The 13,484-nt window shown below is 43.9% G+C and overlaps 2 protein-coding genes across 2 annotated transcripts; one reads left to right on the forward strand and one right to left on the reverse strand.

Annotated features, from left to right (window-relative positions):
- The first annotated feature begins 393 nt into the window (after positions 1–393).
- Positions 394–10,834, forward strand: LOC128732395 (cholesterol 7-desaturase nvd). Its single transcript, XM_053825644.1, has 4 exons — positions 394–660; positions 9,531–10,240; positions 10,306–10,597; positions 10,673–10,834. The coding sequence occupies exons 1-4, from the start codon at positions 394–396 to the stop codon at positions 10,832–10,834; spliced, it is 1,431 nt and encodes a 476-aa protein (XP_053681619.1).
- A 179-nt stretch (positions 10,835–11,013) lies between these two features.
- Positions 11,014–13,226, reverse strand: LOC128732398 (origin recognition complex subunit 2). The gene is made up of 3 exons (XM_053825645.1): positions 12,431–13,226; positions 11,510–12,370; positions 11,014–11,450 (listed from the first exon to the last, which is right to left on the reverse strand). The coding sequence occupies exons 1-3, from the start codon at positions 13,224–13,226 to the stop codon at positions 11,014–11,016; spliced, it is 2,094 nt and encodes a 697-aa protein (XP_053681620.1).
- Positions 13,227–13,484: the final 258 nt, after the last annotated feature.

Below are 13,484 nucleotides of genomic sequence, written 5' to 3' on the forward strand. Positions count from 1 at the left end.
TCGATGCAAAGAAGAAACTGCCTTCCACGGCACGGCACGGATTGAAGCGCAAATAGGCAAGATCAAAACCTCGGCCCTCCTTCACAGTCGCCGGCGACGTAGAGCGAGAGAGACAGAGGAAGAATTTTCAAACTGATCCAAATCATTTTTTTGTGTGTGCTTTTTTAGGTCTCACTAACAGCAGCGGCAGGATCACTGCCGGTCCAGCTATCGGTGGTCCATCAGTCGAGCCGGATCAGTCATTTGGTGCGGTGCCCCAGTCAGTGCTTGTGTACTTGAGCTCTAGTTAAAAAAGTTGAAAAGCTTCTAGAAAGCTTCTGCTCTGAGTTAGGAAATTTTCTCACGCTCTCGCTCTGTGTTTGTGTGTGCTGTTCGAGCTGCTCGCTGTTTCAAATGGGAGAAGAAAGTTGCTGCGATGATTACCACCCTGAACGGTCGGTGCAGGCGCCCTGGAGCCTCCGCTGGCTGCAGCTGCTGGTTGCTGCCGGCACGAGCCGGAACGGATCTTTGGAGCGCACGTTTAAAGGTTTCCTTCCGGTCAGTGTTGAAGATCTGCAGGCTGCGGATGCCATAATTCGACTTCCGCTGTACGGGCTGGCCTTGGCCGCCTTCGGCTGGTTGTGCTGGAAGTTCTACTACGGACGCGTGATTTGGAAAAGGGTAAGTCTGGCAATTGGAATATTTTTGTATGGACAGAATGAATGCTGACAAAAATTTTTCTAAAAATTAGATCAAAAATGTCTAATCTAATAAAATTGATTGACAATTTTTCCATTGAAATTAAGGTTCTAAGTTCAATGTGTCTTAAATTTGCCTAGGAACTTGACAAAAAAATCTATTTTATTTAACATGACTACCTAATTTTGTGCAATTGTTTTGAATGTTTTGCAGCTTGCGCCTCCCAGTTGGCCTCGACGTATGATGCTGGCCTAATAAGCCAGTCGTCGTATGTTCGAATTTCGGCTGGGAAAGGCTGTTAGAGTCTATAGGATCGTAGCAACTGGCCCTGCAATTATCCTGTACTCTAACAGCTGGCTGCGAAGTCTGTCGTATAAAAACAGAAGGTCAAGTTACGATAACGGAATGTAGCACCTGGGCTTTGCTTTGCTTTTGCTTTAATAATTCTTGCACTGGCTTATCGCCATGTTCTCTAACCGAGACTTAAAAACACGTTGAGATAAGAATTACTAGTAATTCGGTGCTCTGCTCTCAAGCGGGAACAAAACAAAAGGGAAAAACATCTAGTTGCTACACGGTTACATGGTTGCTATTAACAGTTGCTCGTTCTGTACGCCTACTATTTTAAACAATACTGCTCGATCAGTTCCGAACGAATTCCTACTTTAGAGCGTAGCCTCTCTAGTCGAAACCGTTCGTTGAACTGGCTTTGTGGGTACGTCGGCCAACATGGACTCTATTGGGAAATACTTCATTTTGAGGATTTTCTTCTCTTGCAGGTCACAAACGAAGAGCTTTGTATCGATGTGGTTGTTGCACCGTTCGTTTCGGTCGCCCTCCGCCAGTTCGATGCAGTTTTGGTTGCCTTCAAATACGGCAATGGGACTGCCAATACCTTCGCTTATTTTTTCAATTATTCGTTTAGGCTAGGCGAGCTCCTGACACCTTTCAGCAAGCACCACGAACTCCGCTTCGGTGAACGAACATCTTTAATCCACCGGACGATACGGCATGTTGTAGCTTGTGGTCACTGCACTAGTGGAATTCAGTTAGCGCATCATCCTCTTGACTTGGCTTGGCTAGTAGGATTGTAGCACTAGCCGCGTAACTGTTCTGTACTGTAATAGCCGGCTGAGAAGTCTATTGATAAAGAAGGGTCCAATCTTAGAAACTCGTTTAAGCCCAAGGGTTTTTTATGATCCTCTTGGCTTCGGTCCAATCCTAGACGAGTTTTGACCCAAAATCCAGATGCTACCCAACTAGCATTTTAACATCTATATTTGGGGTCAAGTGGTTATTAATTAGGTAGCTGATCCGTCCTCCCCTTCTGCTGTAGATAGCTGATGTCGAAAGAAATTTTCGACGGTTTTGCTTTGTCCAAATCGAAGCGTTGTACCAATTTCTGGACCTAAGTGGTTGATCCTGTATCCCAAACAATTCCCTCTACCTTCATTTAAGGAAATGACAATCGACTCCCAAATTCGTCACGTTGAAGTGAGCTTAAAGGCTCTTGAAACATACGTCAAACTGCTTCTCCGTCTGCGTCACAATGTCTCGTAGCCTTGAAAACTGAATCCACTTTCAGATTCCATAGACACGCTGATTGCTACACGAACGGCATACGGTTCGTTTGTCACCCGTAGTGTATCCTTTTGGTTTCCGCATATAAGAGGTTTCTGCTAGCGTTCCGTTCAAGTATGCGGTTTTGACATTAACGTGCTTGACGATGGATTCACTAGCGAATGAAACGAGGTGTGAAGAACTCGTCGTAATCGATGTCGTATCTCTGGGTGAGCCCTTGAGCGACGATTCATGCCTTGTGTCGTATCATGTTTTCAGTCACATCCTTTTTGGTATTAAATAGTCATTTGTTACAAGAGCCGTAGCATGGCGTTCTAGTGCATTGGCAAGACCCGATTTTGCACCCCGTCGTTTCTTAACTCAGTTTTCTTGACTGAGTTTTCTTGAGCGTCTTAGTGGAATTCAATCGTGAAAAAGTTTTATTTAATTTTAATCAGTTTTCTTTTCAAGGTTATCATTCGAACAATAATAATTCAAAATATATAGTGTAACTTTTCCGAGAAGAGTAAATGGTTAATATGACAAGTCAAAAAAAGGTGAACTGAAAATCTTGATCTTAGACTAAAAATAAAGACTAAGCGAAGGTGAGATTCGAACTGACAGCTCTCAATCTCCAGTCGTGCGTGTTAGTTTAACCAACAACAATTACACCACTGAGCCATCTAATACAGTTGGATTTCGAATTTGGCATGGTTCGATTTTGGCATGCCTCGATTTTGGCAACAAAAGTATTCGCTTTTGGCAACACAAAATATTTCACTTCCAAAAATATGCTTAAATATCAATCTGTTTCCGCATACATGCTTTAAATGACGAAAAAATGATGCCCTGAGTGTGTTCATGAAAAAAAGTTATGTGTGTTTTATTGCCCCCTTTCGAGTTGACGCAGAAGGATTTATGAGATGACTGCATAATTAGTTTTCTTTCCTCTTCCTGGATGATGAATATCTCAAAATCACGTTAGTTTCAAACTACAAAAGAATATACCGAACAGAACTATTTACAAATAACAACACGCTGTCAAAGGCTCTTTTCGCTTCGATTTTGCTCTCATGATTACTGCACAACAGCCAAGCAGAATTTGAAAAAGTACTTGTGTAGTATAGAATTAAGAATAATCATATTAAAATATCCAACCAAAGTAGACATGCCTACAGCAGCATCGAAATATAAATTACCAATTGTCGACTCAACACGTGGAAGAAAACCAAGCAACCGTTGCCTCAGAATAACAAACAGTTCGCACCAACAAAAAGGGCCAATCTGCAAAATGTAAACAAACCGAATGAGGGTTTTGACGTAGGACTACGTCTTACGGCAAGTTTTGAGATAGGGTGTCATTCCAAAAAATCGAAAAATGCGAGCGTCACGAAAAATGAAAGGTTTTGAGCGCTAATAGCTCAGCGGTTTTCCGATCGATTTTCAATATTCTTACACCAATCGATTGGAAAATCTTCTAAGAATTGACCCAAATGAAGAAAAGTATGGATTCTTGATGTTGAACTATTGAAAAATTGAAAATAATGAACCTATGTTTTACCAGAATTCTCGCTTCGTGATTGGTTGGAAGATTCTTTACGATGATCTAAACCTATACCAATTTGATGTCTGTGCTTGGGAAGTAAGCCAAAACAAGTGACAAAGTTCCCTCATTTCAACAATATTTCTTTACACCACGGTTCAACCTAGACCATTTTGATGTCCTTGCTTGGGAAGTACGTCAGAGAGCGTGACAAAGCCCCCTCGTGCCAACAGATTTCTTACGAACGCTTTTAAACCTAGTCCAATTTGATGTCTGTGTTAGAGAAGTGTGCTAGAAAAAATGACACAAGTTCGTTGTCCCAACAGATCGCAAATTCTTTACTGCGAGACGGTTAAACCTTGGCGAATTTGATATCTGTGTTGGAAAAATGTGCTACAGCTGTAGTGTTCGGTTATAATACGACTTTTTATGAATACGCATGCTTGCCGTTTCATTAGAAGTGTAGTGAAAAGATGTGCTGTTGATAAAATAGGATTGAATTGGTAAAATCCTTTCAACGTGGGAAACCAAGGATAATAAAAACAATCTTTAATTTCAGTAAGGTACACTGAGAAAACTTTTCGTATAGTTTCTATGTGTCCCACACATAGATTTTTGCAATGTGCCTGGTCAATGAACTTTATATGCCACACAATTATAATTTATGGGTACGCGAAACTTTTGCACATACTACATCATATGCGTATATTTTTTATGTGTAGAATTGCACATACTATTCATATCCGTATAATTTCTATGTGTATTTCTTGGCGGATTGTGTTTATATGCGGCAGAATATTTTGAGTGTAGCAGGAAAGCAATAGTTTGTGTTATTGATTTTTGTATGCAATGTTACTACTTTGATAAATCCGGAGTGATTCGCGATTAGGGCTCAACTGGCAAATTGTAAACAAATCGTTTTATTACACCATCAGCCTTAAAAGACTGATAATATCATTGGCAAGAATCCTTTCTTCTGTTTTAATCGTTAGAATTATTTAAAACAAGTTTTTAGTGATGGGCGATAGAAGTGTTTAATCAAAACAGAAGACAATTTGCAGTTTAGCCTCTTGCATTGTTATGAAGTGACAGGCTTATTTGCAAATCGTTTTGTAAACAGGCGATAGTAAAGAGCGAAACTGCGTTGTTTTCAAAACACAGGCGCATTGTAAACAGGCGAAACTAAATAAAAAAATCAAAACAAGGCGTAACAGGACTGGGTGAATCTCCTTGTCAAAATGCTTGGAGGCTCATTCCAAGGGGTTCAACTATAAAACTTAGATTTTGAGCTTGAATGCACAAATTTTATGCAGTATTGTTGTGACATTATAGGATTGATTTATTCTACACCAATTTATGTCTTTAAACTTGATTTTTGTAACTTTTATTTAAATTAAGACTTGAAAATGTACTGGCAAATTATCACAGTGATATTCCTCATTGTTTACACCTCGTAAGTTGCGCCCTTTTCGCGAATCACTCCGGAAATGTTACACACAACGCATGTAGCATGTATATTATAGAACTATATATATAGTAACTATAATAGCATGTACATATGTTGCATATAGCATGTATACATGAAGAATCGAATGATTACAAGCATGAACACATGCTACTATCACTACAAAGAGACTTACGTAGTCCTGCGTCACCTATATATGCGGTCGTGTCTTGTACACAACCCCTCTGATTTTTTCCCTATGCTAGTCCAGCAGAAAATAACCCTCACTCTTCTCCTCCCCGTTTCTTCTTCCCCTGTTGATTTGGAAATGCATCTGTGTATGAATAACTTATTCACACAAAATTCATTTTATATAATCGTCTTTGCGGTTGTTAGCCTGACCGATTTAACATTTATAATATATCTCAGATATATTACAAATGTCAATACAGACAAAAAAATAATTTAAAATATTTCTATGAGTAGAAATAATTAAAAATTTTTCTAGGAATCCTTTATTGTGGCTGTGTTGGTATTAAAAAGAATAAGAATAAGAATAAGCATCAGTACTAGTTTTAAAAATAATTGTAAAAGAATTTTGAAAGAAATAATTGAAAATTTCCTTAAAAACGTGATCAATTTACCCCCGGATAATTATCTACAATATTGCTGAAGAAAGTACAGTTCAATCATTCGTATTTACGGTGCTGTAGGACTGCAATGCCGCTGGGAGCAAAGAGAGCGCTCTGTTTGCTACCAATCAAACAGACATAGCAATGCTTCCTACAGCAATATTGCAGATAATAACTAATTCTATAAATCATTTTTTGAAATTCTGCTTAACTGAGAAGCAGTAATCAAAAGAGCAAAATCGATATGAAACGATCATGCCGTTTTTGGGCTGACACTCCTTAGCAATATGTCCGTATCGATCGCAACGCTTGAAATTCCTACCTTTCTGCTGCCTCTGTTCATCCTTTGCCTTCGGTTTCAATGGAAACGGGTTACTTCCAACAAACGTCGTTTGGTCATTGGTCTTACTGGAGTTTCGGTACTTTCGCGATGATCGGTGTGCCGGAAATTTCTAGCGCCATAATCAAGGGTTTAAACTCCTTTGGTAGTTTTGCAAGCAGTAGGCAAACTGTGGGCAGAGCCCCTACCGACAGCAAGCGAGACCGAAAGACGACGGAAAAAGGAACTTATACTAATAAAAAACGCTTTCTGATCAAGCTTGGATCTTTTCGAATCTGGAACTTGTACGTAAGCACCACAACCAAATACTCGGAGATGAGCAATATCCGGTTTACGATTTGTCCAAAGCTCGTACGGCGTCTTTGGAAGTACACGAGACGGTTGCCGATTCTGAAGATATGCTGCCGTTAGCACTGCCTCGCCCCAGTACAGCTTCCCCAAATCAGCATCCGCTAGTATACAAATTGCCATCTCCTGCAGTGAGCGATTTTTGCGTTCCGCAATCCCGTTTTGTTGTGGTGAGTATGGTGTGGTAAATTGTGCTTTTATTCCTTCAGCCTCGTAGAAATCACGTAACTCTCGGTTGACATATTCACCACCACCATCGGACCGAATGACAAGAGGTTTCCTTCCAAAAACGTTGTGCACCCATCGAACGTACTGTTTGATTCTGCCGGCTGCTTCACTCTTGTTCCGCAATAGGTACATGACAGTATATCGACTGTAATCGTCGATTAGTGTCATGAGCGATTACCAGATGGGGTTACAGTTTCCATCGGTTCACAAAGATCTGTGTGGATTATCTCTAACGGTTGTATAGTCTTCCGCTCGATAACCGGAGCAAACGGGTTCCTTTCAGGCAGCACTCGCATGTAATATAACATCCACAATCTTTGAATTTGAAGCCACTTACTAGATCCTCCGTTGTCAGTCGTCGAAATACATCGGGGTCTCGATGCCCGATTCGGCGATGCCAAGTGTGTTGGCGCCACTCGTGATGCTCATTTCCAGCTTTCAATAACTGTTCCTGAACGCGCAGCCGATAGACTGCCAATTTTGTCACAGACTACAACTGTTTCACCTGCAGCGTTAACGATTGCACAGACCATCGCACCAAACTTGGCCCCAAAACCTTTAACAGCAAGCTGGCTCACCGAAATTAACCCGCCATCCAGATCCGGTACATACAACATATTTTTCAGAGTAATTTCTACCTGATCGCCACGACCGTTTTCACCAAAAATAACACCTTCGCCGATTCCGGACGCTTTTGTTTTGTTACCATCGGCCAATGTCACATTCGATTCTACACTTGTGCACAGTGCTGAGAAAAACGCTTTTTCACTCGTCATATGACATGACGCGCCACTATCAATAACCCAACAATTCGGCTTTACTTTACCGGCCATAAAACACACAGCACCGGTTGTTCCCTGAGCCTGCTTTGCATTAGTGTTTGCGCCTTTTGGAGCTTGCCTCTTCCATGACACACTCGAAAGTGTTCCGGTTGCTTACAAAAATAACACTTTCTCCGGCTTTTTACCAGCATCTAACTTCATCGCTTTCATGTCATTAGATAGCGACACACTTTTTTCCCGACGCTGATTATACTCATCCAGCAGCCGAGTTTTCACTAATGTCACTGTCCAGTCTACATCCGCCCGGCTCTGCAGACTTTGTACCAATCCATGATACGATTCTGGCACACTTTTAAAGATCATCGCAATCTGCAATGGCTCTTCTATGTTCAGGCCCGCAGCAGCAAGTTTATCGAACAATTCTTCCATACCGGCAAGATGCGAGTCCATATTTTCTGCACAATACCCCAAGATAATGCTATATGGTCGACATTGTCGCTTTTTCGTGGTGCTCTCGTAAAGCATTCCACATCCCGCGTGCACTTTCTACCGGTTCAGGCTTTGCAACAGCTATCACTTCCCATAGGTCCTCTTTTTCGAGCAACCATTCCATCCGCTGCTTCCAGGAGCCCCAATTTGCCTGGCTCAGCATCGGGAAAGCAATTTTTGCACTATCTGCCATTTTGTAACACACGTGGTGTGGAATCTTCTGACCGAAAATATACAACTTTGTTCGTCACTTTTCCGCGAATACCGCATATCTGGGCCCATAACCTGTGGGCAGAGCCCCTACCGACAGCAAGCGAGACCGAAAGACAACGGAAAAAGGAACTTATATTAATAAAAAACACCACTCGTTTAAGAAAATAACAAGAACGTTTTTAATCGCGTCTATCCGTGAAAAAAGTATACAGAGAAAGAGGAAATGTTTTACATGTCTATCAGTAACGTTGGCAACAGTTGAATGCAAACGGGGGATAAGTAACTAGTCAATAGAACCAAGGTGTGTGATATAAGAGGTGGTCATCTTTACTCTCCCACAGAAACGACGAACTCTTCGGAAACGTCGAAGCCAGCAAAGGCTACGAGCGGTGAAAATGATCTCCGTCACCTGTCACATGAAATTTCTGAGCAGCTGACTGGCAGAGGGTCTACCTCCAACATCAGTTCAACGGTGTTTCCTGTCACGCTGCAATGAAGTTCTCTGTGAATGAAGTACACTCCACACTTGTGTAAAGAAACCGTCATTCTGATTTTGGAGCAGTCGGAGTAACCTCTCGCTCGATTCATGGCATGTGTTCGTAGCAGCGCTTCATCCCACGGCTTGAGGGTTGCTACCGTAGTCTCCAACCATCTTACTGTCTTCTCCTCGGTGCAAACGAGTAGCGGCAGCCGTTCTTGAGTTGGCAACTCCTGAACTTTGACCACATAGCTGGAGAATTCTGTTCCGCAATGGAGTTAAGAATTTTGTCGCGGATATCCGTTGGCTGGAGGTATCCGCCATCTCACTACCACTACCATCTCATACGAAATCCCTTTATGGGACGCAGACGGCCCTTTACTTAGGCGCACTCTAGATTAGTTTCCGGCGACCGTTACCGCTTGTTCTCTGCTCGAGTGGTCGGGATTTCTAGTCGACAGAATAAAGCGCCAGTTTCCTGACCTTTTCCTGTGTGTATCCCTCACTGAGATACAGCTTGTGTCGCTTTTTTTCTGTGTACCAAAGAACCGCTTGAAAGCAACACGAGACGACGTGACTCTCCACTTTCTCATTTGGTGAACTCAGGATCAGCGATGAGACTGCGAATGTCCTCCATACAGCGAGTCGCTGTATGTACAAGTTCCGGCAGATTTTGGTGCATTATTTCGATAAAGAGTGCAAACCTAGATTCGTACCATAAACCAACAACTTACACATAACTAAACACTAATCATTAAATCAGGATTAATTTGAATAAAATATTGTTTTTCGCAGGACCTCACCGACATCGGCTTCAACCACATGCTGGACAACGAGCGAATGGGCAAGAATGACCGCCAGCGGGCGCACACCATCAACCGGTTGCGCCGGCTGCGTCGCGTTGGCCAACGCATTCCACCACCCTACCCGAACGGATGGTTCGGCATACTGGAATCGGAGACGTTGGCTCGGGGTCAGGCACGCAGCGTCGATTGTTTGGGTCAAAACTTTGTCGTTTTTCGCTCCGCTTCCGGGGAAGCATGCGTGCTGGATGCCTACTGTCCGCATCTGGGTGCCAATCTGGGGGTAGGCGGAACGGTCCGGGGCGATTGCATCGAGTGCCCCTTTCACCACTGGACGTTCAGCGGTAAGGATGGGCAGTGTACTAACATACCGTACAGTAAGTCCGGTACGGTTCCGAAGGTGGCCAAAGTGAAGAAGTGGCGTTCGCTGGAAGCGAACGGGTTTATTTTTGTTTGGCATCACGTGGACGAGGAGGTGGAACCGTGGCAATTGCCGATTGTGGCGGAAATCGAGGACGGTCGGTGGGTTTACTATGGGAAGAATGAGTTTCTGGTGAATGCGCACATTCAGGATATTCCGGAGAATGGAGCCGATGTGGCGCATCTGTCGGCGGTTCATGGACCGAACATGCTTACCGGTAGCGATATTCGATATTACCGGCCAGCTTGGGCGGATTTTGGCATGCATGCCTGGCAGGCCAGGTGAGGTGTTCAGTGCGATTAGAAAGGCTTTGGTAGCAATTAAAGGTTTTTTTTCCTATTCACAGTTGGAATGCACCAGAGGAAAACGATCCACCACACATTGCCCGCATGGATCTGAAACACACGTTCCGGTTCTTCAATAAGGTGGAAGTTTGCACGGTAAATGTGAAAGCATTCCAGGTTGGTCCCGGTTACGTGCAGCTGATGATGCAAACCAGCATCGGACCGATGGTAGCACTGCAAACGGTTACTCCGGTGGAACCGCTGGTTCAGAAGGTCATCCATCGATTCTACGCTCCGCGTAATTTGGGCAATGCCTTTTTTCAGAAGTTTGCCATCTGGGCGGAAAGTGTTATGGTACGTTACTCTCGGTTAGTTCGACATTACGGGGTAATTCAAAGCTAATTTTGCTTTTTTTACGATCATTTTTAGTTCGAACGTGATATGATGATTTGGAACCACAAACAATTTATCGAGAGTCCCCTGCTTATCAAGGAAGACCGATTGATCAGAGCGTATCGGAAGTGGTACGGCCAGTTCTACTCGGAGAACAGTACCAGCTATACGATGGCAAAGGAGAATCTGGATTGGTGATGGAACGACGCAGCGTCGAAAAATTTCCCTTTTTTTCAAAACCAATTTTTTTTTTGTCGACTAGAATAGGAATCCAGTTGTCTGTGATTATCGAATAAGAACCAATACTTTATTGAAATAAATTAAAAGAAGCAACTTTTGCTATTTCGATTTTAGCCAGTATCAAAATGCTTACCGGTTTATTTAGCCTGATTCTCCTCTAGAAACTGATCCAGCAAACCGGCCTCGATCGGGATCAGTAGATTCTCGGCTCCGTCAATCGTGCGTTTCACCTTGACCAGTTTGTGGTCGATGAATTCGGTTAGCTGAGCCCGAAGGGCCAGATCGGTACTGACCAGGAATGCCTCCCGGCAGTTACTGTACAGTTCTTTAAACAGCATACCCGGATAGTGCGGGTTATCCTTGTTGGCCAGCTGGTGGCGCACAATGGCCAGAAAGATTCCGCGCGAGTTCGTTGTCAGTGAGTTGAATACGTTCTTCATCGACGACAGTGCCAGTGCGCCGGAATTCTGCACCAACAGCGAGTTTTCAAAGGCCGTTTCGTCCGAGTACGGCAGCATAGTCGTTACGTCCCACCAGGAGAAGTTGTAGTAGCTCAGCTTGGAAGAATCCCAAACTAAAATCAGAAAAATCGGGTAATAAAAATTGCGTTAAAAATAGGTGAAAATTACTTACTCAGAGGCGTGTTAATGTGATCGATCGAAGCAAGCAGGTGAATGTTATCGATGTTTGCCAGTCGCGCCAGCACGTTTTGAGCTTTTCCATTACGCAACATTGTTCCGTCGAGGTTATGTACGATCAGGAACAGGTGCGTCGTCGGAAGGTAACTGAATTCTTCCTCAATTATATCCACCAGTTCGTGAAAATTACCACTGCTAACATTTAGGTCCAAAACATCCCCGGTGATGGCATCCAGAACGTCTTTAATAGTGAGTGTCGGAAAGAAACCGTTAATCACGATGACCGGCTGGCTGGCGAGAATCTTCCGGTGGAAGCTCTGCAGCAGATTCCGCTTCGATCCCAACCCATAGAGCAGAATGTTGAAACCTTCGTTCATCAGGTACAGCCATTTGGCAAAATAACTTTCATATTCTTCATGCAATTCCTGAATGGCCTTCTCATGCTCACTGGAACCGCGAAGTTCCCGCAAAAGGCGAAACAGCTGATCATGAGGCAACCGAGGCGTATTCAGCCGATCCAGTGTGTGATCCGACGTGACCACCTTCGAGCTGCTGTGGGTGGAAAAATAATCATCACTTTGCAGCACGTACTGCAGCTCGGCAGCAGTTTTCTTTCGGCCACGTGTTCGCATGCCGGTTTGTTTCTGCGCCGCCGCTGCTGATGCTATACCGATTTGAGCTGCGTTCTGCTTAATAACGGGACGTTTCGGTTTAGCGTCCTCATCTTCGGAGGAAGACTCCTCTTCCGAGCTGGTTTCACCATCGCCATCGTTATCCTCTTCCGATGTTGGCTCATAGTCGCTCCCACTAACCGAAAAATCCGAATCGGATTCATTTTGAACCATTTTTGAAATATCTGAAATGAAAATTTTAAAATTAGCTTAAAAAAGTAGAAAACTTGGTAAGTCAAACTAACTTTTCTTTAGCTTCCTCCGGTCCTGGTGGGGTGTTTTAGCTGCAGCAGCAGCTAAACTCTTCCGCCTGCCTGCCGTCGAAGGAGTTGTGACGGGTGTTTTCGGTGTCCTCGCCGAGTGCAGTCTACTACTGCCGGGCTTGGACGCCGTTGTCGGCGTCCGGTGCTGAACACTGGAAACTAAAACACTCATTGAGTCTCTCTTTTTCGGTGTTTTAAACCCATAAATGTGCTGCCCTTGCACATCCTCCCGTTCTTCGAAGAGAGTAGTTGCCTTCACTTTAAGCGCCAGGTCGTGCAGCTGGCACTGGTCCTCGTCGTTGCCATCGTCTTCATCGTCGGAAATGACTCTCGAACGGTGACTTCTTCTGGGAACGTCCGGAACAAAATCCTCCGTATACCGTTTGTTCGGAGAACGGTGCCGAAGGGACCGTCGTCGATCTACCGATTCATCACTTACTTCAGTGGTTCGCAGATTCCGTGCGGCACTTTTGCGCGCAGACGAACGAACTGGCGTCTCCGACCGAACGCTACATGCCTCTTCGTCGGAAATAATCTCTAACGGATCCTGTTCAGCAATCGTTCGACTGTCGGAAACAAAATCCTCGGTGTACCGTTTGTTCGGAGAACGGTGACGTAGGGAACGGCGTCCAATGCTTGTCTCGGTGGTTTGAGCTCGTGCCGTACTTTTGCGTGCTGTTGAACGAACGGGCGTTTCGGATCGAACGCTGCCCGTCTCTTCATCGGAACTAGACGCAAGCGGATCCTTCTCCGGGAGCCGTGTGCTTCGACGGCTCATACTAACGGGGTTCGATTACTTTAAAACTTTTAAAACACGATTTTTTAGGAACACACAAACCAAACGGACCAATCACTGTTTAGTTTTGCATGCAACGGCTGGCTGATGATGATAAACAAAACCAACTGACAGCTGATTTCGCGCCTCTTGCTAGCTATAAATTTTACTTTATAGCGTCGCTATAAAATTAGTCGGGACGCGATCCTGTACCGGCTTTTTCGTTTCGTGAAGATGCAGAAACACGGAAAAGAAAATATA

Source organism: Sabethes cyaneus, chromosome 1, assembly GCF_943734655.1.
Source record: "Sabethes cyaneus chromosome 1, idSabCyanKW18_F2, whole genome shotgun sequence".
In the NCBI taxonomy this organism is placed as follows: domain Eukaryota; kingdom Metazoa; phylum Arthropoda; class Insecta; order Diptera; family Culicidae; genus Sabethes; species Sabethes cyaneus.

Excerpts from the sequence above, each read along its gene's own strand:
- LOC128732395 (XM_053825644.1), top strand. The coding sequence starts at position 394 with ATGGGAGAAGAAAGTTGCTGCGATGATTACCACCCTGAACGGTCGGTG. Across the intron at positions 10,241-10,305 it reads ATGCATGCCTGGCAGGCCAG|TTGGAATGCACCAGAGGAAA; the intron begins GTGAGGTGTTCA and ends TCCTATTCACAG. Across the intron at positions 10,598-10,672 it reads TCTGGGCGGAAAGTGTTATG|TTCGAACGTGATATGATGAT; the intron begins GTACGTTACTCT and ends GATCATTTTTAG.
- LOC128732398 (XM_053825645.1), bottom strand. The coding sequence starts at position 13,226 with ATGAGCCGTCGAAGCACACGGCTCCCGGAGAAGGATCCGCTTGCGTCT. Across the intron at positions 12,371-12,430 it reads CCGGAGGAAGCTAAAGAAAA|ATATTTCAAAAATGGTTCAA; the intron begins GTTAGTTTGACT and ends TTTTCATTTCAG. Across the intron at positions 11,451-11,509 it reads TCACATTAACACGCCTCTGA|TTTGGGATTCTTCCAAGCTG; the intron begins GTAAGTAATTTT and ends TTCTGATTTTAG.